This window comes from Aulostomus chinensis, chromosome 5 (assembly GCF_037954235.1).
Source record: "Aulostomus chinensis isolate RoL2024-O1b breed Wild chromosome 5, RoL_Achi_v1.0, whole genome shotgun sequence".
NCBI classification, from domain to species: domain Eukaryota; kingdom Metazoa; phylum Chordata; class Actinopteri; order Syngnathiformes; family Aulostomidae; genus Aulostomus; species Aulostomus chinensis.
The window spans coordinates 27,033,842-27,055,760 of record NC_141324.1 but is presented as its reverse complement, the minus strand read 5'-3'; the positions used below and the strand labels follow the sequence as shown (position 1 = coordinate 27,055,760).

General features: G+C 44.9%; 4 protein-coding genes across 9 annotated transcripts; 2 read left to right on the top strand and 2 right to left on the bottom strand.

Moving 5' to 3' along the window:
• Positions 1-664: 664 nt before the first annotated feature.
• Positions 665-5,680, bottom strand: LOC147261970 (uridylate-specific endoribonuclease C). The gene is made up of 7 exons (XM_086204312.1): positions 5,569-5,680; positions 3,322-3,421; positions 2,936-3,047; positions 2,727-2,848; positions 2,235-2,347; positions 1,470-1,623; positions 665-1,275 (listed from the first exon to the last, which is right to left on the bottom strand). Exons 1-7 carry the CDS (start codon positions 5,577-5,579, stop codon positions 1,015-1,017), a joined length of 873 nt encoding a protein of 290 aa, XP_086060438.1. The 5' UTR covers positions 5,580-5,680; the 3' UTR covers positions 665-1,014.
• Positions 5,681-5,777: 97 nt separating this feature from the next.
• Positions 5,778-9,840, top strand: pak1ip1 (PAK1 interacting protein 1). Of its 2 annotated transcripts, none has more exons than XM_086204311.1 (10): positions 5,778-5,909; positions 6,664-6,826; positions 6,917-7,037; positions 7,404-7,478; positions 7,566-7,618; positions 8,382-8,527; positions 8,612-8,709; positions 9,082-9,181; positions 9,449-9,578; positions 9,708-9,840. In XM_086204311.1, the coding sequence occupies exons 2-10, from the start codon at positions 6,784-6,786 to the stop codon at positions 9,818-9,820; spliced, it is 879 nt and encodes a 292-aa protein (XP_086060437.1). In that variant the 5' UTR covers positions 5,778-5,909; positions 6,664-6,783; the 3' UTR covers positions 9,821-9,840. The 2 variants fall into 2 exon arrangements, with proteins under 2 accessions (XP_086060437.1, XP_086060436.1); XM_086204310.1 differs by lacking the exon at positions 5,778-5,909 and adding an exon at positions 6,136-6,475.
• Positions 9,841-10,566: 726 nt separating this feature from the next.
• LOC147261968 (transmembrane protein 14C-like) lies at positions 10,567-13,399 on the top strand. 3 transcript variants are annotated; one of them, XM_086204314.1, is made up of 5 exons: positions 10,567-10,611; positions 10,785-10,879; positions 11,637-11,738; positions 11,820-11,907; positions 12,029-13,399. In XM_086204314.1, the coding sequence occupies exons 2-5, from the start codon at positions 10,804-10,806 to the stop codon at positions 12,084-12,086; spliced, it is 324 nt and encodes a 107-aa protein (XP_086060440.1). In that variant the 5' UTR covers positions 10,567-10,611; positions 10,785-10,803; the 3' UTR covers positions 12,087-13,399. The 3 variants fall into 3 exon arrangements, with proteins under 3 accessions (XP_086060440.1, XP_086060441.1, XP_086060439.1); XM_086204315.1 differs by having other exon boundaries at positions 10,600-10,712; XM_086204313.1 differs by lacking the exon at positions 10,567-10,611 and having other exon boundaries at positions 10,618-10,879.
• Positions 12,139-20,732, bottom strand: LOC147261967 (serine/threonine-protein kinase MAK-like). 3 transcript variants are annotated; one of them, XM_086204307.1, is made up of 14 exons: positions 20,645-20,732; positions 20,378-20,564; positions 18,901-18,955; positions 18,479-18,600; positions 18,070-18,149; positions 17,686-17,818; positions 16,906-17,077; positions 16,620-16,787; positions 16,014-16,483; positions 15,738-15,859; positions 15,104-15,187; positions 14,286-14,378; positions 13,955-14,026; positions 12,139-13,852 (listed from the first exon to the last, which is right to left on the bottom strand). In XM_086204307.1, the coding sequence occupies exons 2-14, from the start codon at positions 20,476-20,478 to the stop codon at positions 13,668-13,670; spliced, it is 1,857 nt and encodes a 618-aa protein (XP_086060433.1). In that variant the 5' UTR covers positions 20,479-20,564; positions 20,645-20,732; the 3' UTR covers positions 12,139-13,667. The 3 variants fall into 3 exon arrangements, with proteins under 3 accessions (XP_086060433.1, XP_086060434.1, XP_086060435.1); XM_086204308.1 differs by having other exon boundaries at positions 20,378-20,535; positions 20,645-20,727; XM_086204309.1 differs by lacking the exons at positions 17,686-17,818; positions 18,070-18,149.
• Between the last annotated feature and the right edge of the window lie 1,187 nt (positions 20,733-21,919).

Below are 21,919 nucleotides of genomic sequence, written 5' to 3'. Positions count from 1 at the left end.
CATTTGGGCTGGAGAGAGAGAGAGAGAGAGAGAGAGAGAGAGAGAGAGAGAGCAGGAGATGATTTGCATTATTAATAGGAGCAGAAAACAAGAAATGACTTAGAGGAAAGAGGACACTACAAGATAAACAAGATGACCAGTTCGTCACATGCCCTCGTGGGACATGTAAATGAAAGAGAGAGGGGTTTGTTACATCCTTGTCACATGACCCCCAGCAGTTGAGGCCTGTCATACCCTTAACATGGATATGGTGCCAGGAAAGTTTTAGGAGTAGGTGTTTGACACTCAGAGCTAAAAGAAGAAATGGGGGAGGAAATACTTTGTTGTCAGTGCCGCTGCAGCGGAATTCTGAAACTGCTCCCAGATGAGCTGATGGTTTAAGTGAAGAACTTGAATGTATTGGAGAATGCATGATGTTGCTCTGTTAATTTCCCCTTTAAACTTCAGTTTCATATTTTATTTGTATTGCTTAGGAAACATCAGCAGTACAGACTTGTCTTTATTTCTTAAGCAGCAAATCTTGCCATTTTTTCTGCTACAACTGCGGACTGGCTGTTTGTGCTGATTTTGTTGTTGTTTTGATGACTGTGTGTGTGTAATTAGAAAAGTAAAATTGACTGTAAAATATCTGGAAATTTCACTCTCATTTCCACAGTCAAACCTCTTATATAAAGGGAGCGTCGAAACGTCTACCTTACAGACAAAAATCAGTGCAAAAAATGTCCGTGTGACTTTTTTTCCACAAACATTGGAAGGCAAGCGTACCGTAATCTCTGCAGATTAGTTATTTTATGAGAGAACAACAAGCCATCACTACTTTATGGTGGGTTATTTATTAAAATATACAAAAAGGGAGAAACAAGACATTGGCATTTTAAAACTACGGTTATGCTTGTATAACAGTTTAAGCTTTTAGTGCAAGGAAAACCTGATCCAGGCAGGCAAGTAAACATGCATAGAAAAGAAATCAACAAAAGCTTGTGTATTTTACACAACAGCTCATGAAGAGTAATGTTACAAATCCCTGTTGTTGCTGCTGATCAGTTTGGGGAAGGAGGTGCCGATGGATCGCCCGTGCCGATACACGACCAGCTCCAGCAGGTACTCGTCCACTTTCACCGTCACCGTTGTCATCTTCTCAGTTGACACGAGGAAGATGATGGTGAAGAGCGCCACCTCGAACTCGGGACTGACGCCGATGAAGGAGCCGCCGACGGGTTTCACCAAACCCTTCCAACTGAACTGCAGGTTCAGGACGTGGTCGTCTTCATCAGGCTGAAAAACGACGGTGACTAACGTTAGCCTGGGAAATTATACCTCAATATATGGAGGCGGACATGATGAGTAATAAACTGATCCAAAAGAGGCTGAATTTCCACTGATAGGAACATCGAAAAGGTCAAAGATGCCAAGAACATTCGAGCAGCTTTCGCAGAGACAAGTTCCGTGTCTTCATATTCTTTTCTTACCGTGTCTTTGTTCGCTCTTGCTTTGTAGCCTTTGTAGTCCACATGCTTGTGCTTCTCCTGCAGGTAGAACTGGACCCAGTTATGGAGGCCCATGATCTCCCGGCCAAACTTTGTTTCTCCAACAAACACGTGTTCAAATCCGCAAGAGTCCTCACTACAGGGAACAGAGGCAAGAAACCCACTCGTCTCAGATTAGAGCCTTTAGAGCTTCAATCCCTTTCATTTTGCGTTTCCACTGTTTTGTTTGTTTTTTAATAAAAAGAACTGATCTGGACTAAAAACACTGATGAATGTATCACATTTTGCAACCAAACACACTGGAGTACCCTTCCAGACAGATTCAGTCCTTGGTGTTGATGTTGACTCTTGACCTTGAGAGCAGTAGCTGAACACATTTACTCACAGCAGATGTCACATGACCACGAAGCACAGCCCCCTCCCTTGATGATCAGGCGCTGTTACTGACCCCAGATAAAGCTAGTAAACAGGCACGGAGTTGAGATGTTTGTATTTTCATTTTGGAACACACTACATTTGTTCAATTACTGCATTTATCCACACAGATATTTTTAGATATGTTATTGGCTCTGAGAGACAGAGATGTGTGTGTGTGTGTGTGTGTGTGTGTCCTGATCTTCAGCTTCAGCTGCAGAAAGTCAGCCCTGATGCTGATGAGTTTCACCCCATACTGGAAATCTTCTTCCATCATTCCACAGGACATTCCCTCAGCACTAGAGCTCCCCCTGCTGGAAGGTCAAAACTCACCCTCCGCTCCTCTCCCGGTGGTACAAGCGGAACCAGATGTCGTACAGCTGCTTCTTGAACTGCGCCGGATCTGATGGCGATTGCCTCTTCCTGACCAGATACTCGTGAGCACACTGTGAGAAAGAAATGGCACTCGTGACTTTGCAAGTGATGCTTGTGAAGAAATAATTTGAAAGTATGATGCATGGAAAACAAACACAAAAAAAATAGAGCAAAGGTTTAGAGAAACAAAATAAAAAATTTGCACACACACAAAAAAAACAAAAACAAAAACAACCCAAGAACAAAATGTACGGATTTTGTTGTAAAGTATAATCGGCATTAAACAAAATTACAGCACGCACCAAAATCAAAATTAGGTTTAAATAATAACTGAACAGGTGACTTTTACCAGACAAAAAACAAAACAAACCTTTCGAATTTGCAAAAAATATCCAACCTGAACAAAAGTAGATGGTCTATAAATAACTGACGGACTGTTGTTTCAGTTACCTTCATCACATCCGTCTCCAGTATGGCGTCGAGAAAGAGCTTGTTCTCGTGAAGCTCCTCTGAGGTGACCGTCTCTGCCACCCCCGTGGAAGTCTCATAGTTGTCCAGCAGGTTGATGAAATCTGCATGAAAGGGGGAACTTTTAAAAACACAGAAAGGTGCTTTTGGAAGCACAAATGTCCCTTAAAAAGACCCTGGCATCTACATACGATTGTACGTTTCGATACTCCTCAGCTTGTCTTCGTTGACATACGTGAAGAGGGGCGCCCCGGCCCGGTCCCGGGCGTAATTGCTGCCCTGAGCCACGTAGCCGGCCCTCCCCTGAGCAAGACGGAGCAGAAACACAAACATGATGAGACTTCAGCAGGCAGGACAAAATACACTCGAGATTCACCTTTAATATGAGAGTCGAGTCGAAGAAATGCTATGTCAGAGTGCAGTTTTACCATCCACTCTGAGCATTTATTCACATTACTTCATTTGCTCTGGTTTGATGCGACTGCCTGCACGTGACACCACACATGAGACTGACGTGCAACGCATTCTTTGAAATGTAGACCTCGGTGAAGGCAGACCAGATTGGTCCCTGACCGACCTGGAGGGAAATGATGTAGTCGATCCCCGGCCTCAGGCGGTTGATGTCCAGACGCCACAGTTGGTTGAACACCTCGCCGAGCTCCTGGTTTTCTCCTTGGCTGAGAAACAACAAAAGGAAGCAGGGAGTTTTTTTTTAGTTGAAAGTAAATCGATGGGATCATTTTAAGAGTTCAGTTCTTTTATTTCAAGGGGGCGACGTGGCTCGGAGGCAGAGTGGCCATCTGGCAACTGAAGGGACGCTGGTTCGATCCTCGCCCCCCCCAGGGACCATGTCCAAGTATCCTTGAGCAAGATACTGAACCACTAATGGCCCCTGGTGGCCCTGTAACAGACGACCCGTCCGGGGTGAACCCCGCCTTTCAAGGTCTTTAGAGCAGGTTGAGAAACATTCAGAGAACTTTCAAGATGTTCTGGGAACATTTAGGAAAAATTCTAGCAAAATGTAAACAAGACGTTCCGTCGAGGTCTCCAGCAGGAAGCTCCTAGAGTGATATGTAAAGCAAACGTTCTCGCAGAACGATGCGAGCACCAACATGGAAGGAAAAACTAACATTGCTAGTTGGTCCTCGACAGGCTCCTCTAATGTAATAATAGGTTCTGCAAACAAAGAAAAGGAGATCCTTCGTGGGAACGTCCTGTATGTTCCCCTAAACATTAACAGAGCACCCCCTTCTCTTAAAAGAACTCTATATTTTAATAGCCTGAAAATATTCAGAGAATGTTGTGTGAATACCGAGAGGGAACGTCCCGTAATAACGGTCCTTCTAACATTCCAAGGCCCCACAAAATGTTCCCTTGTTCTTCCACCACATAACTTCCCCCCAAAACATTCTGAGACCAAACTGAGTGTTTCCTCAAACAACGTCCCAACTCGGTACTAGCGGTGGGAACATCGGAGACGTTCTCAGAATGTTCTGCGGACGTAAACTTGTACCAGTGGAACTCTTTCCACTTGCAAAGTCTTGAAGAGAACAAAGTACCAACAGAGAACCATCCATCCATTTTCTATACCGCTTATCCACCAGAGAACGTTCCCCTTAGGCTGCAGGTCATTCAGAACCGACTGAGGATGAATTCATTTAGGAAAGCCTGTCAGGGAGGCTGCTTATGAGGATAGAAAACCTCAGGCAGTCTGTTTGATCCAGGTTTCCCAGACATCTTCCTGTTTTACGCAAGGGAATCGAGGCCATGTGTCATTGTGCCAGAAATGTTAAGATGCACATGCACCATTTCGTTCATTTCTCATGTGTGAATGAACCTGTGAAGGCACGTTCTATATTTCAACATTGAGAAGAGCTGCTGCACATCTGCCAGTTTTAATGTGCTACTTGTTTTGTCTTTTTTTAAATGGAGTCTTGTCTGACGCTCATGTAACAATTGCAGGTTCTCTGCTGAACTGTGGTTCTGTGTTTAATCGAACCAACTGGGATTCGTCTTGTGTTATTCAACACAGTGCCAGAGGGGGAAAACTTGTGCAGGACTGAGCCCACCTCCCCGGCGACTCCTCTCCACTCCTGCAGGCTGGGACACTTCCAGATGCAGTTTTCTAGCAGCCAAACAGCGATGGTTCGGGTTGTAATATCAGCCCCTGAGCGGTTGCTTTGTTACGGGGTTTGAAATTGCACCTTGCTGCCCTTCTTCATTGTGCATCATTATAAAAGAAGTGAAATGGAAAAGACCGTTGCTGCCAACTGAGTAGAGAAGTTTCACACAGGAAAAAGATTGACAAAGAAATCTTGACAGGAAGGGCTTACTAAGACAGATACGCCTCTGTTCTTAATTTAGCGTGATGAACGTCTCGAGAAGGAGGAACAGCAGTTTTACATCCACTGCAGGGGCTGCTTCTGATCAACTGTGCTCGGTTTGTTCTCCGTCTGTTGCATAATTCCACATATCACTACAAGCTGCACCCAACCACAATCAAATACATGCAGGATAATACAAAGATCTGATCTTGACTTGGGCTCAAGCAGGAGGACAAAACTGTAAAAAGAGACCCAGAAAACCAAAACTCCACACTGGTACTTTTTTTTTCTACACATTAACAGCAAGTGGAACCCTGCGTCGTCTCATGTTACGATGTTGCTGCGTCAAATAACTCTGTTTTTATGACAACAAAGTGTTGGGGGAAAATGTGAAAACAGCAAGATGTGACATACAGGAACGATGCACAGACCAGGAGACACACAAATTCACGTTGATTGAACTTCCTCGGATGTATTTCATCTTGTTTTGCAACACTTACCTCCATGCCATGATTCCGCGGAAAGGAAAGTATTCGGACGTCTCGCAGCCCCTCAGAAAACGACCCTATTATGTAGACAGTTATCCGAGCCGTCACTCATGACGTTTCAACAGAATCAAGCCAATTAGAAGAGGGGAAGAAAAAAATCTGCACCTCCTACCTGCCATTAGGGCGGGTTATTACTCCAGCTGGGTTGATAATTAGGTCTGTATGGAGGGACCGAAGGGGGGGTGGATGTGGTCCAGATCTTCCCATCAAAAATTTAAAACTGTAAATTCAGTTACTGAGGGCCATGAGCTGCTCAGGTTTCCCTTACTTATTATAAATAGGGGGAAAAAATTGTGAGTAATGTTGTGCTTTAATATTTAAATGTAACTTTTGGATTTTTAGTTAAATATCCAACATTTAGAAAACATGACCAAACTGGTCTAATTTATTCTAGAAATCCAAAATGGCTGGATCGGGGGGGGGGGGGGGGTTTCTGATAAATCCTCAAGTCCTCGAAATAGAAAAAATGGAGATAAATTTTTGAAATTCCTGCTTTTAATTTGAAAGCCGCTGCCGACAGGGAGGGGGAAGGACGGGGTATTCGCGCAAGCGCAGTGGTTCCACACGTTGTTTTGGTGTTGGAACGTGTGTGGCTGGTTGATCCAAAAAAAATAATGTTCTATAAGTAGAGTACCTGGACAGTTTACGTCCTCTGTTGCCTCGGGGTCTTGCAGGTATCGTTGCTCTCAGGCTGTTCCTCACTGTCGCTTCAAATAGTTGGCACTAATTTAGTTAAAGAAACTAAAGCTAGGAGGAAGCTAACTTAGCAACAGGAGGCGGCATGGCAGCTGTACTGGAGCTGATAGCTGGAAGCTACGAGCAGGTCGCCTTTGGATACCGAATAAAAACTGATGAAAAAGTAAGTGGGGGGGGGGTGTCTGTAACAGTTGTATTGTTTTCATGTCTACCGAGTGAAAGGAACAACTGAACTATCATGGAATGTGAATGGCGCGTCTTCCAGGTCTGTCAGGCTCTTGCGTCTCGCTGAGGTCAACATCCGGGATGTTGGTGGTTGCTTACGTTTGTGTATTGTGGTTCGACTCGCAGGAGTGGACAGCCAAGGCTGACTTCACGCATCATGCTCACAACGCTTCGGTGTCAGCGGTGGCAGCCAGCGAGAGGTTCGTTGTGACAGGAAGTAAAGACGAGACCGTCCAGGTGTATGACATGAAGAAGAAAACTGAACACGGGGCCCTGCTGCATCACGACGGTGAGCGCTTTCGTTCCAAGCAACAACTTAATGGATTTATTAAAGGAAGGAGCTGTGTGGCCAACCAGTTGATGCTGCTATCTTGTGCAGGCACCATCACCTGCCTTGAGTTTTATGGGACGTCTCATTTACTGAGCGGAGGAGAAGACGGACTGATGTGTGTGTGGAGCACCAAGAAGTGGGAGTGTCTGAAGTCCATCAGAGCTCACAAGTGAGTATGGAGAGGGGATTGCGTCCTGGAGTGTGTGGAGGTTCCTCAGACAACTCACAACAACTTCTCCTACTCTGCATCAGTTCTTTGGGAATCCAGAGGTCAGCCAGGCACATTTAGCACGAAGCCAATGGCAGCTGACAGCTACCAACAGCAAAACTGCCCAAAAACATCGGCTTACAAGCTCTCAAGCGCATCGACCAGCAGAATCCACGTCTTTTCTATCAAGACGCACCTTAAATAATCCACCAGTTGCCTTTGAGAGCTCAAGATTCTGAATTGTGAATATCTAAAAAAAAAAAAAAAGCCAGTCACCCTTTCTAGTCGAAGTATCGCTTTAATTCTCTCTTCTTTTCTCCCCCTCAGAGGCCATGTTACGTCGCTGTCCGTCCATCCTTCGGGGAAACTCGCTCTCTCAGTTGGGACAGATAAAACACTCAGGTGAAATCATCATCTCTCTCTGAAAGTCATTCAGGTGAGTGATGGCATCAGACAGTGTTTGTAATTACAACTGTTGTCCTCCTTCAGAACATGGAATCTAATTAATGGAAGATCAGCCTTCATCAAAAACATCAAGCAGAGTAAGTTTCTCCGGAACTGTCAAGTTCATGAATGGTTTGTCGGGGAGGTATTCATCAGGGGTGCAACGATACACAAAATTCGCAGTTCGGTTCGGTTCAGTATTTTAGAGTCACTTTTCGATACAAAAAAGAGAAATTTCCATGCCTCGTTTTACTTGTAGTTTTATTAAAATTACTAACGGCTCTCCAAATGGTAAAGCTTGGAGCGCGGGTGTTGTTGGAGTTCCTTGTTTTTGTTTGGTTCCACCTATTTTCGTCTCGGGGTGACGTTGGCGTAAATGTGTTGTCATGTTTGTCGTATTTCTGCAGCTGTCGTTTATCGTTGTGTGACACTTGCAACATGCCCTTGTATTTGCCATCAGGGTCTCACTAAACACGAGAGCCACCGTAGTTCCACACGCCAGATCTGGAGGATCTTCGATTTCGGGTGCATTAGAGGCATCAGCCATGTTGCAAGGAGCTAGCCTCCCGTGTAGCTTCTGTCTCAGTAGCTTGTTTTGGTCTGAACGCATGTGGGAGGCACAGCTCAGTGAATCGGCGCTTGACAGTGCAGGCAGCGCAGTCGAACGCAGAGCCACTGAGCTTTCAGCACAGAGCACATCGTCAGACGTTGATAAAATATGTGTGTAACTGTTGGTTTCGTAGTGCGTACGGAACCCAGACCATCGCTGTGAACGGCTCAGTAAGGTGTGTGTTTTGTTGCACCCCTAGTATTTTTGTGTCGGTGCTAACATGAAGCTTCCTCTCTCCACGCGTGTCACAGATGCTCACATAGTCAGATGGTCTCCTGACGGGGACAAATATGCAGTCGTGATAAATGACAAAGTGGACCTGTACGACCTGGAGACGGCGTCTGTGACAGCGAAGCTCACAAACCCCAAGAGAGTCTCGTCTGTTAAGTTCTTAAATGTGAGTTTCCTGAAGTGTCTCCCTCTTGGAGAATGGTGTGGCTGAGACGACCCGGGGTTTAAAAACTGCTTGTTTTTTCCCCAGAATTCCATCCTGGCTGTGGCAGGGGACGATGAAACAGTGAGGCTTTGTGATGTGGGGAAGGAGAAGTGGGTGTGTGAGTTCAAAGCTCACGAAACCAGGTAACTTCAGGGCTTTCTGTGTCACAAAGTTATCAAAGACATCGACAGCAAGTGCAGGCTAACCGATCGCTCCGTTGCAAAACTGGCGCACGGCATTTTCAGCCATTTTGGACTGGAGAACTTCCTCTACAAATTGTGAAATATGTTGCGACTTGTCAAAGAATTTAACGACGCCACTTTTCTGTTGTGCTGTTGTTATTTAAAAAAAAAAAAAAAAATCACCTGTCTCCCATCTTAGACTTCTGTACTCTGCCTGTGTCAGTAGGTTTTTAAAGTATCGTGAGCTGCATCTCGTGTTTCTGATCTGATTAATTAGATGCTGTCCAAGCTTCTGATCAGTGGAAGATAAATTAATGCTGCGTTTAATTTCAGGGTGAAAGCTGTCGACAGTTTCGATATGGAGGATTTCTGTGTGATGGTGACGGCCTCAAACGATGGATTCATCAAAATGTGGAAGCTCCAGCTGAAAGAGGCACGTCCCTGCAGCTCCTGAGATTTCAGTTTGAGTTATTTACTCGCAGCTCAAACCAAAGAAGCTGCATGTTTACCTTTTGAATTCGACTCATAACCCTTTTGACATATTTGTACTTTGCAAAACTGTGTACTAAAATTCCCCAATGACAATAATAACTCAAACCAGGTAGATGACCTAAACTCTCATTTATAAGAATGAAGTTGTTTAAAATTACAAAATCCACCACGACACATTTGTGAATGATCCGTTCCTGCTGGCTAACAGGAGCTGGAACCTCCCACTCTCCTGGGGGAAGTGAACACCACAGCCAGGCTGACGTGCCTCGCTGTGTGGAAGCCTTCGTCGGTGAAGCAGGCGGCCGAGAGTCCAGCTGCAGCGGCGACAACGTCTGAAGGTGATGTTCGCTCCAGCTCTCGCCGAGTGTTGAAGGGCTGGCACGTCCGGAGAGCTTTCACCAGAACAGAGAAATAAAGAATCCGACTGTTTCTGTGTAACGCGCTGCGCTGTGCTGTCTCTGTTGTAGAACTCGCTCAGGAGCTTTCGAAGACAAAGAGAGTCCGAATCACATCAGAAGAAGTTGTACTGGAGGATGAAAGCAAACCCAAAAAGAAGAAAAAGGTTGGAAAGAAAAAATAAAAGTGTTTATAGTTCCTGGACTGTTTTGTTTTTTTTTTGTCATTTGGCACCAACTGATGTGTGAAGTTTTTACTATGGAAATCCAGTTTTACAGTCTTTTGAGTGTAAATGCCTTTTTTGTCATAAATATATTTACTACCAAAAACTGAAAACAGGCTGAATTCGTATTGTACTTTTTAATCTTTGTAGGACTTCTTTTTTGGAATGTCTGGATCTTGCTCAAGGACACTTGGGTAGAACTTTGATAACTAAACCAGCAGATGGCAATCTTTTCAGCTCAGACCTCCCAAAAATCAAAATTTGCAAACACACACACACACTAATAGGCCACATTTTAAATAATCTAAAATTAAACAGCATTTTTTTAAGGAGGCATATTTAATCTTTTTTAATTTATTTTATTGTATTTTTTTTTATTCGAGGAATCAACCCTAACCCCTATCTGAGAACCCCTGTCCAAGGCCTCTCATGACTCAGGACTTTGAGTTGTTGGAAAATTGATGCAAAATAAAAGGAGAGGACAAAAACAAAACGTTTGGATGTGTGTGATGCATTCATGGTTCCCACATGGAGGCGCTAACTGGTCATTGCATATTTGAATGACAGAATTTGTTAACTGTGGGGTGAAATCCAGCTCATAATATCAACCTTCCTCCATATCTGAGGATATAAAATCTAACTTTTTAAAAAGAAAATCCTTTACTTTTACTTTGAAAGCGTATTTTGACCCCGGAAGTGACACGCAAGCTAACTTCCGGACGCTGCCTGTTCAGGACTGGTGATAACCTAAGGTGAGACGAATGTTTTAACTAGAGTAGTCGTTAATCATTTTCTATCAGTTTGACGCTCAACAAATAGACTCGTTTGCTTCGTCGTCATGTAACTCGAAACGGTAAATGACGTCATGTAGCAGTGCTGGTAATGAGTTTGTGCAGCCCAGACCTCACCCGCGGTGTCCCGGCAGGAGCGGCAGGGTTCGGGTCATGGCTCTGGACTGGATCGGCTTCAGCTACGCTGTCCTAGTGGCTGCAGGAGGAATCATCGGCTGGTTTAAAGCAGGTAGGGAGGACCCGCTGAAGCCCAGGAGCCGGTACAGAGGAGGGGTTCCGGGTGTGCACATTCCCTGCGAAATGCAGATCCAAAAGCAGGTGTTTCAATCTGAGAAATGCAGAGAGTTTGTCAGTGAGGCGCACGAGACAGTTTATTCTGAAATTACTGGTGATTTAGAGGCGAGGTGAGTGACGCAGTGAGTGACGTGATCATGATTGACCTTTTATTTTATTTCCTCAACGACAAAACAATTATCCTCCTAAAAGCACCATGTGACCATTGTTCAGGTAAAACGACCGTTCAAACAGCAAACATCCAGTCAGACAAGGAGCCATTTGCTCATCCGCAGCTGCTGACGTCATCTTGTAGCTTTTTGTTGTCATCTCATTGTGACGTAAGTCACCCTGATGTGCTTCAGAACCACTGTGAACTGGTTTTAATGGAGCCAGTTCCATCCATCTATTTTCTACAGCTTATCCTTTTAAGGGTCGCAGGAGGGTGGAGCCTATCCCAGCAGCCCTCAGGTGAGAGGTGGGGTTCACCCTGGACGGGTCACCAGTCCATCACAGGGCCAACACATAGAGACAGACAACCATTGGCTCTCCCAGCCACACCTACGGTCAATTTAGAGTCTGGATTAACCTGGTCCCCTCTTGATGTCTTTGGACTGTGGGAGGAAGCTGGAGTACCAGAGAGAACCCACGCAGGAACATTTGTGGTTCTAGCGGCAGATGACACGGCTGTGAACGTGTTCTCCTCCCCACAGGCAGCGTCACCTCCCTGGCTGCCGGGCTCCTGTTCGGTCTGCTGTCTGCTGTCGGCGCTTGTCTGGCATCTCAAAATCCTGAGAACGTCTGGCTGTCGCTGGGTGAGAGTGTGTAGTTCAGTCCAGCTGCCCAGTCCTGCTGTGGCTTTGACAGCAGGCCTGTAACCCCGTACCTGTGTGCAGGCACCTCGGCCACACTGGCCCTGCTGATGGGAGCGAGATTCCTGACCTCCTGGAAGTTCATGCCTGCTGGTTTAATGGCTCTAACAAGGTAACACCCTGCTTTTCCTTTTTTTTTTAATGTTTCACAAATATTCCTGGAATGACACTTTTACAATATCCTGAATGTCAAGAAATAGTGTCCTGATGGAAATGTTGTCATCTTTTCCCAGTGGGCTGATGGTGGCGAGGATCCTGGCTGGAATGCGACAGAGACCTCGCAGATCCTGAAACTACGTGGATGTGGGAGAGAGAGCAGAGTCGAGGCGCTGCTGGCTGTGTGTTTTTAAGAGGTTCAGGGAACATTGTGGAGTTAAAAACGACCAATATTTTGTAAATTTAGATTTTCTGTTTTGTTTTGTTTTGTTTTTTTTTTAACCCCAGAACATCCTGTACTGTATATTTGCCTTCTCCATGGCGTATCCTTCTACATGGGTTTTGTATAAAATGTGGCATGCATATTTTGTACTTTCTTACATTTATGAAATTTATTACATAAAACCTTAATACCTTTATTACATAATCCTTAAAAAGTCGTTGATTATTAAGAGTTTCAGAATTTATTGAAAAAAAAAAAGAGGGGGGAAAAAAAACAGCCTTAAGTGGTCACATTCTGAATGTGTCCGCGTCTTTTCTGTTCATTACGGTAAAGTTAGTTTTAAGTTGGGATGTTCCAACTGACTCCAGATCAGCTTCTGCCTGTACTGGGGTCCACCCAGTTGATGGCAGTCAGAGAACGATGGATGAACCTGAGGACGTCCACGCAGACGTTTCTCAGAATCAGAAAGTTTCTGTTTGATTGACGGAGGAAGAGAAAATAAAAGCCCTATATTTTTAATGGCTATTTTGAATCCCTTCACGCGGATTTTGAGAACATGTTGAAACAAAATCTCATAAATGGTGTCATGCAGCAAAGAGTATTTGAATGTGAGTTTGTGATGAACTTCGATTTTTGGGGTTTAAGAAATTCTATTTTCAGGATAAGTCTGCGTATTTGAATATTTCAAGGAAAGATTGGTTGTTTTGTTTTTTTTAATAGCTTTCATGTCATGTGACTCAGATCCCAGCTCAGCACCACGTCGTCACTAGAGCGGCCAAATAAGACAAACTCATTTTTATTGCATTTTTACTGCTGTTTTTGTATTTCATATTCATATATTGTAATGGAAATGTTCTTTTTCTTTTTTTTTGCAACAGCCCTGATGGACGTGAGCGCGGTTTTCAGTAAGTCAGTGTATTTCTGCACTGTGCCCGTTGCCGTTAAACAGTATGCTCGCTTCCTCGTCAATGAGAGGAGATACTTAATTAAAGCGTCTTGCTGGTGTGTAAAAATAACAGAAGTGCTTGACTCTGAGGGCCTTCACCCCTCTGACCTGTTTACTTCAGCTCTTAATCAAATCCGCCCACGTCTTCCTCTCTTCCCTGAGAAACATTTCTCCTTCTGTCTGAAGATGTTTGCTTTAACACAAAATCTCACTTCGTTGACATTAAACCTTTTTTTTTTTTTAAACTCCGTACACAAAAATAAATTATTGTCCGCCTGACGCTTGCGAGTCAGCTGTTCTTTCTGTGTGTTAGTCCAGTCTCTGGGGCCTCACACCCTCAAAGACTAGTGAGGTTGTTGCACTCTCCCTTGTACTGGACCCACTGGAGTCCCCGGTGGAGGTCCCGGTTTCTGGCAGAAGAACAGGATGGTTCTGGTTCCTTCCACCAGATCTGAACAGACCCTCTTGTCCTGGTGTGACCCCCTGAGATCCGCATCCTTTTTTTTTTTTTTTTGTCATCAGCAGCCATCCTATTAATTCCATCTGTCTACCAGTGGCCTCCGTATTTGGCGGTCCAGTCCACCCGTCCGTGTATCGGCAGCGTGTGTGAGTGTCTGGAGGAGTTCTTCCCTGCACCGCTGCTGTTAGAACATTCGATCTGAGGATTCAAAGATCTGCTCCTCCATCTATCGTCTGGCAGATCATCACAACAGTGAGAGGAATGTGTGTCAGCTAAAAAATAAAAAATAAATAAAAAAAAAATCAGTTTAGACACTAAGTTCAAGCTGCATTTTTGCATTAAAAGCTGATTCATATATATACTGTATTTTTTACCTTCATTCCAGGGGTTCTTGGATGGCTTAACTTTAGACTCAATTCTTAGATCAGCAGCTGACGACAGATCAACTATCCAGAAACAAAAGTGGGTGACATTTTAGTTTGGAAAGACACAAATTGATCCGACTGACATTCGTATTTCCCCAAAAACCCCTGCAGCGTTCACAATCCTCAGACTCCTTCAGGATATCTACTCCTTCCTACCTGCGGGGGGCACTGTGCTGAGGAGTAATGAGAGCGACGTGGGCCTGATCGCTAGCATGCAACACTAGGGAAACCCCAAATGTAACTGTGCACTGCAGCGTAAAGGAAATCTGATGGGACTCACTGGCAGAGTTTCCCCCCGACGGTGGACATCTCTGTCTCGGTGACCCGTGTGTCCTCATGGGGGTCCAGGTGGTGGAGTTTGGCATGGAGGACTCTGGAGAGGACGAGGAAATCCATCAGTGGCACCTGCTTCCTAAGCGGTCGTTCAAACTAGTCCACAGTCATCCTTTCTTAAAGTTGCCTTCACTTTGACAAGGTTTCATTTGAACTGTTAATATCAGTGCTGCTATTTTACCTTCACATTAACAATCTGAAATTGTGCTCTTATCCTGGTCACGTGACTCTCAAAGGTCACGAACATCACCTCTCATCTGGTGAACAACACACGCGCCGACAAATCAAACACACAGACACATTTTGGCATATTTGAACGTATCGAGTTGATTCAGATATCAGTTTCAGTAAGTTTATAAGTAGAATGGACTAATCTTCACATTCTTTACTGCTACTAGTCGTCGTACTTTTCCTTTCGTTCCGTTGCTCAGCAGCCTTTGTTCCTGTCATTGGGCCTCATTCATGAAATGTTCTTACGCGGAAATTTGATCTCTTTGAACTGCCAATCACCGAGACCTGCAAAGACTTTAACGCTACAAGAGCAAGTCGTACACGCCACAATGGACAAGTGTGTTAGGAGTTAAAAATAAATACTGTTGTGCGAAAGAACAAATTTGTCTTCGAAACATTTCAGGAACGAGGCCAACAGGTTTCGTGTTTTTAAACATTCTGGATATTATTATATTAACAGAGGCGCGTTCCCACCGATAAAAAAGAGACCGACACTTTTGAGTTGAAGGTCGCTTACAGAATCTGCCATCTTACCTCCACTCGGCGGGGCCTCGAGTCCTCGGGCGAAGCTCGAGCTGGTCCACGGGTCTCTGCTGGCCACCTGGCTTGGGTTTACACCTGACAATCAGAAACAAGCGCGGGTGTGATCGCCGTACCTGAGTAAGCACTGACACCTCACGGCTTTATTTTCCCTGGATATGCGGGTTCATATGCACAATAAATCACTGTTGCTGGAATGCTGTTAGACGACAAACAGTCATTCGAGGATATGCAGCAGTCAAAGAACGCCTCTGCTGTCAGACTCATAACATGGAGGTCTTACTGACGTGACACTGAGCATGAGAAGAAATCCGATTTTTTTTTGTGTGTGTGTGTGGAAACATTAGGTGTCAGTTGAACTTTTGGATACCATGTGGTACATTTTTGATAGAAAAATCCAAAACATTTGGTGTGCGTGCGAAGTCCAGAGGTGCAGTGAGACTCTTTTGACCTTTAACCTAAAAAAAAAAAGAAAAAAAAAAAAAGGAATCGCTGCGAATTTCCTGATTTCGTCTCAAAGTTGAAGACATTCCCTGAAGGCGTTCCCACAGGGAGCTACTCGTGCGTCTGCCGGGGGGAAATGTGTCAGACACATTTCGAGATACAGTCGTGTTTCCTCTCGTCTCACCTGGCGTGTACCTGGACTGGCGCAGGTAGTGCTGCTTGGCGGACCAGCTTGCAGAGTCAACTCTGTTCAGTCCACTGCTGCTTGTTGGCGTCACTGCTGAACAGACGTTTGACGCTGAGCACCTAAATAATCCAAAAAAACAACAACAACATATTTTTCATTATTTTACCTTTATCATCTTTATGCTTTTACGTGATCGTTACCAGGATGAGTGAGTCCTTTCGGACCATCCCTGGTGAAGCTGATGTTTGGGGCTGAAGTGGTTGAGTTGCTCACCGGCTCTTGGGCTCATTAGCAGCTCTGTCCTTCAGGGAACTGATGGTGGGTCTTTTGGAGGTAGAGGCTCCCGCCTCCGTCTCGTCGGCTGTGTCCCAGCTGTCGATGGACTTGACAGACGTCTGTCCCCATCGTCTCCGTCCGGTCCTCACTCGGGTCTCACTGTTCTCTGCTCCTGTGGCCTGCCTGGTTTTAACCAGGCTGAGGGGCTCCCGCTGGCCCTGTGTTCTGGGACATACTGGTGGTTGTGTGTTTGGCTCCTGAGGGAGCTGTACCTGATAAAGAGGCCGATGAAGGGTTTGACTGCAGGTCTGACTGAACTGGCGGGACAGCTCCTCAGTCTTACACAGTGAAAGAGGCTTTGGCTCTGCATCTGCCTCTGCTGCCTTCACCTTGGTGTTGTGCTGCTCCGGGTTCTTAAGAGGGACACTGAGGGTCTGGCCAACGTGGAAATATGGATACCGAAGGGCCTGAAATCAAACAGTAGGAGGAAATATCTTCAATTTTTCTTCTGCATAAGATTACGTTTGCAATCCCTTTAACATCCAGCGGCAGCAAAGCAATTCTCTCTTTGGCCTCCCAAACTAAAAACGGGTCTAAATGTACCTGAGCAGCACTTGGCCTCTTCTCAGGGTCCCACTGCAGCATGTCTTTCATCAGCGTGATCGCTTCGTCGCTAGCGTTGGGAATTAGAGATTTGAAGCAGGTGGGAGCGCTCTTTGGGAAGCGGAGGTTCATCGAGGTGGCCAAAATGTAGCCCTGGGGCCAATCTGACTGATGAAGGAGAGACAAGAGACAGCCTGGATAGATGGACGGCTGAAGTCTGACCTCTAGTTAAGGTCTAAGCCGGTGTTAATCCGGTCTATCTGAGGTCTGTGGTCCAGCAGCTCACCTTCTTCAATGCTCCCAGCACCTGACAAATCTTAAAGATCTCATCCACCTCGCTGTTGCCAGGAAACAAGGGTCTGAATGTGTAGAGCTCCGCCATGATGCATCCCACCGCCCAGATGTCGATGGGGGAGCTGTAGGAGTCGGATTTGAGCAGCACCTCCGGGGCCCGGTACCTGTACTAACAGCGCTGGAGTCAATTTAAGAGAAGTAGGTGTTGGTCGGGAAACATGAACTCACTAAAGGGTTGAATTTTTGAATCCATCTGGCAGGTATTTTATAATTTGTCTTTATTTGGTTTTGTGTTAACAAATATTTTTGATAGTCTTGATTTAGTGTGTTTTCAGTTTCACAGTCTGGCTGTGTTGATAAATCCTCTGAATTCAGGGTATTTTAAAGCTCGTGTTTGGGGTCACTGGATGGAGTCTTACCAGCCCCGGGGGGCTCCTGAAGGGTGGGCCGGAACAAATGAGGACTGGTCAAGGACGGGACATCCATGAGGCTAATCTGGGTGTGTTTGGCGTGTATCTAGCGGTCTTCGTTTTCAGCCGTTTGTGTTTTTATTGTTGCCGTCTGCTCGCTTTGCGGTCCACCTCCTGATCAAAATATCTACGACCACATCAATTTGATCTGATTTTTTTATTTTTATTTTTTGCAGTGCGTGGTGTGACGTCACAGCTCGTCAACCTGAGTCAAAAGTCTGATTCAGGTCAGACAACACATCAACATCCTCCCTCTAACGTGGAGATTTCTTGTCCACGCGTCCTAAAATAATCGTTCTCACCATCTCGTGGACACGTAATCAGTGTACGGCGGCCGGGAACGGATTTCTCTGGCAAGTCCAAAGTCAGCAATTTTAATCAGCTCAGGTCCCATGCAGAGTAAGTTCTCTGGTTTCATATCGCGGTGGAAATACCCTGGAAAACAAGAGTCATTCAAAGAAAACCCCCGTCTAATAAACTTCCATTTAGTTTCTCTGTGCTCTCATGTGACACTTGGTTCACGCAAGTCACACTTTTTTGCAACTCAAATTTGACTTCTTTTTTTCTTCTTCTTTTTTTTAACAAAAGCTCCAGCAAAACATGATTTAACCGGACAAAACACAATCGACCCAGATATTTCAGGGAGGTGAAAAAAGAAAAACAAACAAAGAACCAGAAGGACTCACCGTGTTTATGCACGAATGCTAAACCTGACAACACTTGGAACAGAATGTTCCTCGTCTCATTTTCAGAAAACATCTTATCCCTGGCAGCAGTGAGGACAAAAGAAAAACAGCCGGGGATAAATATTGAATATGAGGCCAAAAATCATGCTTATGTGAATCAAGGATGAACCACAACAGCACTAATAACTGACCCCCCCCCCCCCCCACCCCCCTGTCCCATCCCCAGGGAAGCAAAACCCTGTTGAGTTTGTTTTTGGTGATGTTTTTGGATGAAGGACAAATCTTTTAATACTTATTTCTGACTGACAAGCGAAGACTGAAGCGGACCCAAGCAGTTAAATTAACGTTACACCAGTGTGTGTGGGTGTGTGTGTGTGTGTGTGTCGTGTGGGGAGTGTAGTCTTCCTACCTGTCCTTCATGAGCTGGTAGAGGTTTTCTTTCATATACTCAAAGATGAAGTACAAGTTGTCGTTTTCTCTGACGACTTCTTTCAGTCTCACAACGTTGGCGTGGTTCAGTTTCCTCAGCGACTGTGTTTAGGAGGGGCAACAAAATCACCTCAGTAAATTTACCCCCAATGACCTTTTCACCCAACTCTCGAAAGGTTGGTTTTCTAAAAATAGGACACATAAAGTAAGGATTTTAAACTGCTGAAAAAAACTTTTCACGCCGCCTGCTTGACAGGTAACACGGGCTCTGTACAAAATGTACACATTATTGTAAAAAAAGTACCCATGGAAAAAACATAAAAAAGAATTTGCAGACTAGAACTGATGACAAACGCCAGATTTGATTTGGGTTGGGTGGTATTTTCTTTGCATTATTCTCACCTTCACCTCTTTCAAATTCAAACACTCATCCCAAGAATAAAACTTCCTCTTCATCCTGTTGACAGAGATGATTTTCATAATCATATTCATATTTTCATACAATAATACTGACTGTGATGACCCAACAACGCGAGCTAACGGACAAACGTAGAGGCAAAAAAACTTTTTTTTTTTTTTTTTTTTTAACATTTGGAGGACATACGTACCCAAAATCTAAATCATAAAAACCTCCTCTGACTTAGGCTGGGATGTATTTTAATTTCTTTTTCTTTTCTTTTTTTTTTTGCTTTTATTGAACGTTTTGCATTAAAGAGTTGCGGAACAACAACCCCTGAGCTCGGCGGGAGCTGCATCGTACACTGAAGATGCTACGTCTTGACACTGACTTGGCTTTGCACAACAAGGCAGGGCTGCTCAGTTGTTTTGGTGAATCGTTGTATGGAACAATTGAATACAGTCAGAATATTCATGTCTGCACGCAGTTCATGGCAAAAACAAGATTTCACGCACCAACTGTGCTTCTTTTTTTTTTTTTTTTTTTGCTACAAAAACAAAGAAGAATTTTCGAAACGCCAGAATAGCAGACCAACATTTCTCAGTAGGACTACGTTTGTGTTGTGTTGTGTATTTGTGCAGCGTCTCCATGCTCTTGTTGTTTGCATCGGCTGATCAGTGACTCGCTGACCTGCACGGCGACGACGGCAGCAGACGGAGTAAAGTGAACGACTCTGAATTTTGACCCTTTTCGTGCACATCTGTCGGGAGCCACTGTGTCAGTGTTAACGTGTCGTATAATGTCCACAATATAAAGATGACCTTTTTTTTCATGATGTGCGTTGATAAACATTAAAAAAAAAAAATTTGTACGCACGTAAGCGGGTGGGCTGACATTTCCAAGAGTTAAGAACATACGACATTGGGATACACAAAATGACACAGCACCAAATGCAGAAGTTAAAATAACACATGTAAACTGGCACAGCTCAGTCCTCGCTCAGCTGATCCTCCAAGAAACTTTTCCTAAAGCTCCCCCTCAGTGACCAGTGTAGACCAAATGTGTGTGTGTGTGTGTGTGTGTATTTTGAGGGGGAACTCTATGTGGTGTACTTTCACTGTCACCAGTAGTATCAGCTTGCACTACGACCTTACATTCACAAACGATGCCCGGTGGAGCCTCTGCAAACATTCATTATTAATTTCCTGTCAAAGTCGGACCCTCAAACAGCCCATCGTCGTAGATGTGGTCCACACTGGAATAAACATGAATGAAAACTAAAACAATTGTAAAAGTGTGTTGTTAGGAAACTATTAATGTTAAAAAAACGGGATCCTAAATTGTCATTTCACAAGCTTCTGCTCAGTTATGTGAGGATGGAGCATGTTGGTGACCTGGAGCTCGCTGCAGATGTCACCCACGGCTTAATCAGCTTATCAACTCAAGGCCAGGCAACACAGCCACGTCTTGATCAACCCTCACCTCTTGATGGCGACCAGCTCCCCGGTCTCATTGCTCTTGCCCAGGAAGACGCTGCCGTAGGTGCCGTCGCCCAGCTGTTTTAACATGCTGTAGCGGTTCATGGTCCACAGAGCAGCCTGCCTCCCTTTCCCAGACAAGCCTTCAGAGCCCCACACAGTCTGGGGGGGGGGGGGTCACAAACACGTCCCTGCAAAGATCAGCACATCACCAGCCCTCCTACCACTGCTACTCTGAGGCTCCACAAACGCGTGAGGGCTCGTCTTTTACCTCTCTCACTGCAGATGGATGGGGGAGGCGGAATGTTGTCCTGGTGAAGGAGAGCGGAGCTGTGACGCTGACTGAATCCTGTCCGTCTCACCTGTCCCAGGATAAGACGTCACAGCAGACAGTAGAATCCCCTGTGAAGGGACGTGGATTAAGTCAACATGTGACTGAGAGTGTGTGTCAGGACTCAGAGGAGAACATGGGGGGGGGGGGGGGTGTTTTGTGCCCCTACCAAGTCCAGCAAAAACTCTTTTTTGTTGTTGTTGAGGAATAATTTAATGTTTCTTCAGGGGTGACAACTTATGATTGAAGAAGTTTTTTTTTTACTTTTTTTTGGGCATTTTGTATTATCATTGCTTGGTTTTGTTTCCCAGATCTTGGCAGTAACTGGTAGCCTTGCTGAAGAGACCCGTCACTTTTCTGAGAGGAATTTGGGGGGAAAACGTTTGGACATTTATAACAGATGACAAGTCCCTTGGAAAGTCAAGGCTGCATTAAATTGCCAGGACCACCCACAGTGGAGCGCTATGACCTCGGGACTGGTTTCAGGCCTTGTTTGGATTCTGTTTTCATGTGAACCCTGATTATAAAACGGACTTCCCCTCATGAGACAAAACCTTACCAAACCTAACTGGAAATCAAGGTCCAGGTAACTGCATGGAAAACTAATTTTAGATTATATTTCTATGTAATATTACCAATAAGTTCACGCCCGGAGGCTGCTGGGATAGGCTCCAGCCCCCCGACCCTTAACAGGATAAGTGGAAGAAAATGGATGGATGGATGGATGGATGGATTACAAAGAAGTGCAAATTTAAAACTGATGTCAAAATCCATGATACACAAAGAACCTGTTTTATTTTATCGTGGGCCCAGGTAACATCGGTAATGTATAAACCTGCGGGGTTCATTGTAAAAGTGCACATGCCTGAGACTAAGTTGATCCCTAGGTGATAAAAGTAAACATCAACCAACTGCTGCAAATAAAGAAATAATCAAGCACAAAGTTGAGTTCTAGCTGCCACAGGCAACCGTGGGTATTTCCATGTGCTTCGCAAGTCTGCCATCTAGTGGTTTGTTTTCATCAGTGCATCTGATGGTGATTAAAACCCAGGCAAAGGCATGTTTCTGACTTTAGTAATTGGCACAAGGGGCACTGATCCGAGACCATTTCATTCAGCGAAATATGGCGAATGGAATGTTGACTGATTAACAGCAGACGTCACAGCAGAGACGCCGTGGACTACAAACGTCACTTTATCTACTCTGACAACAAAT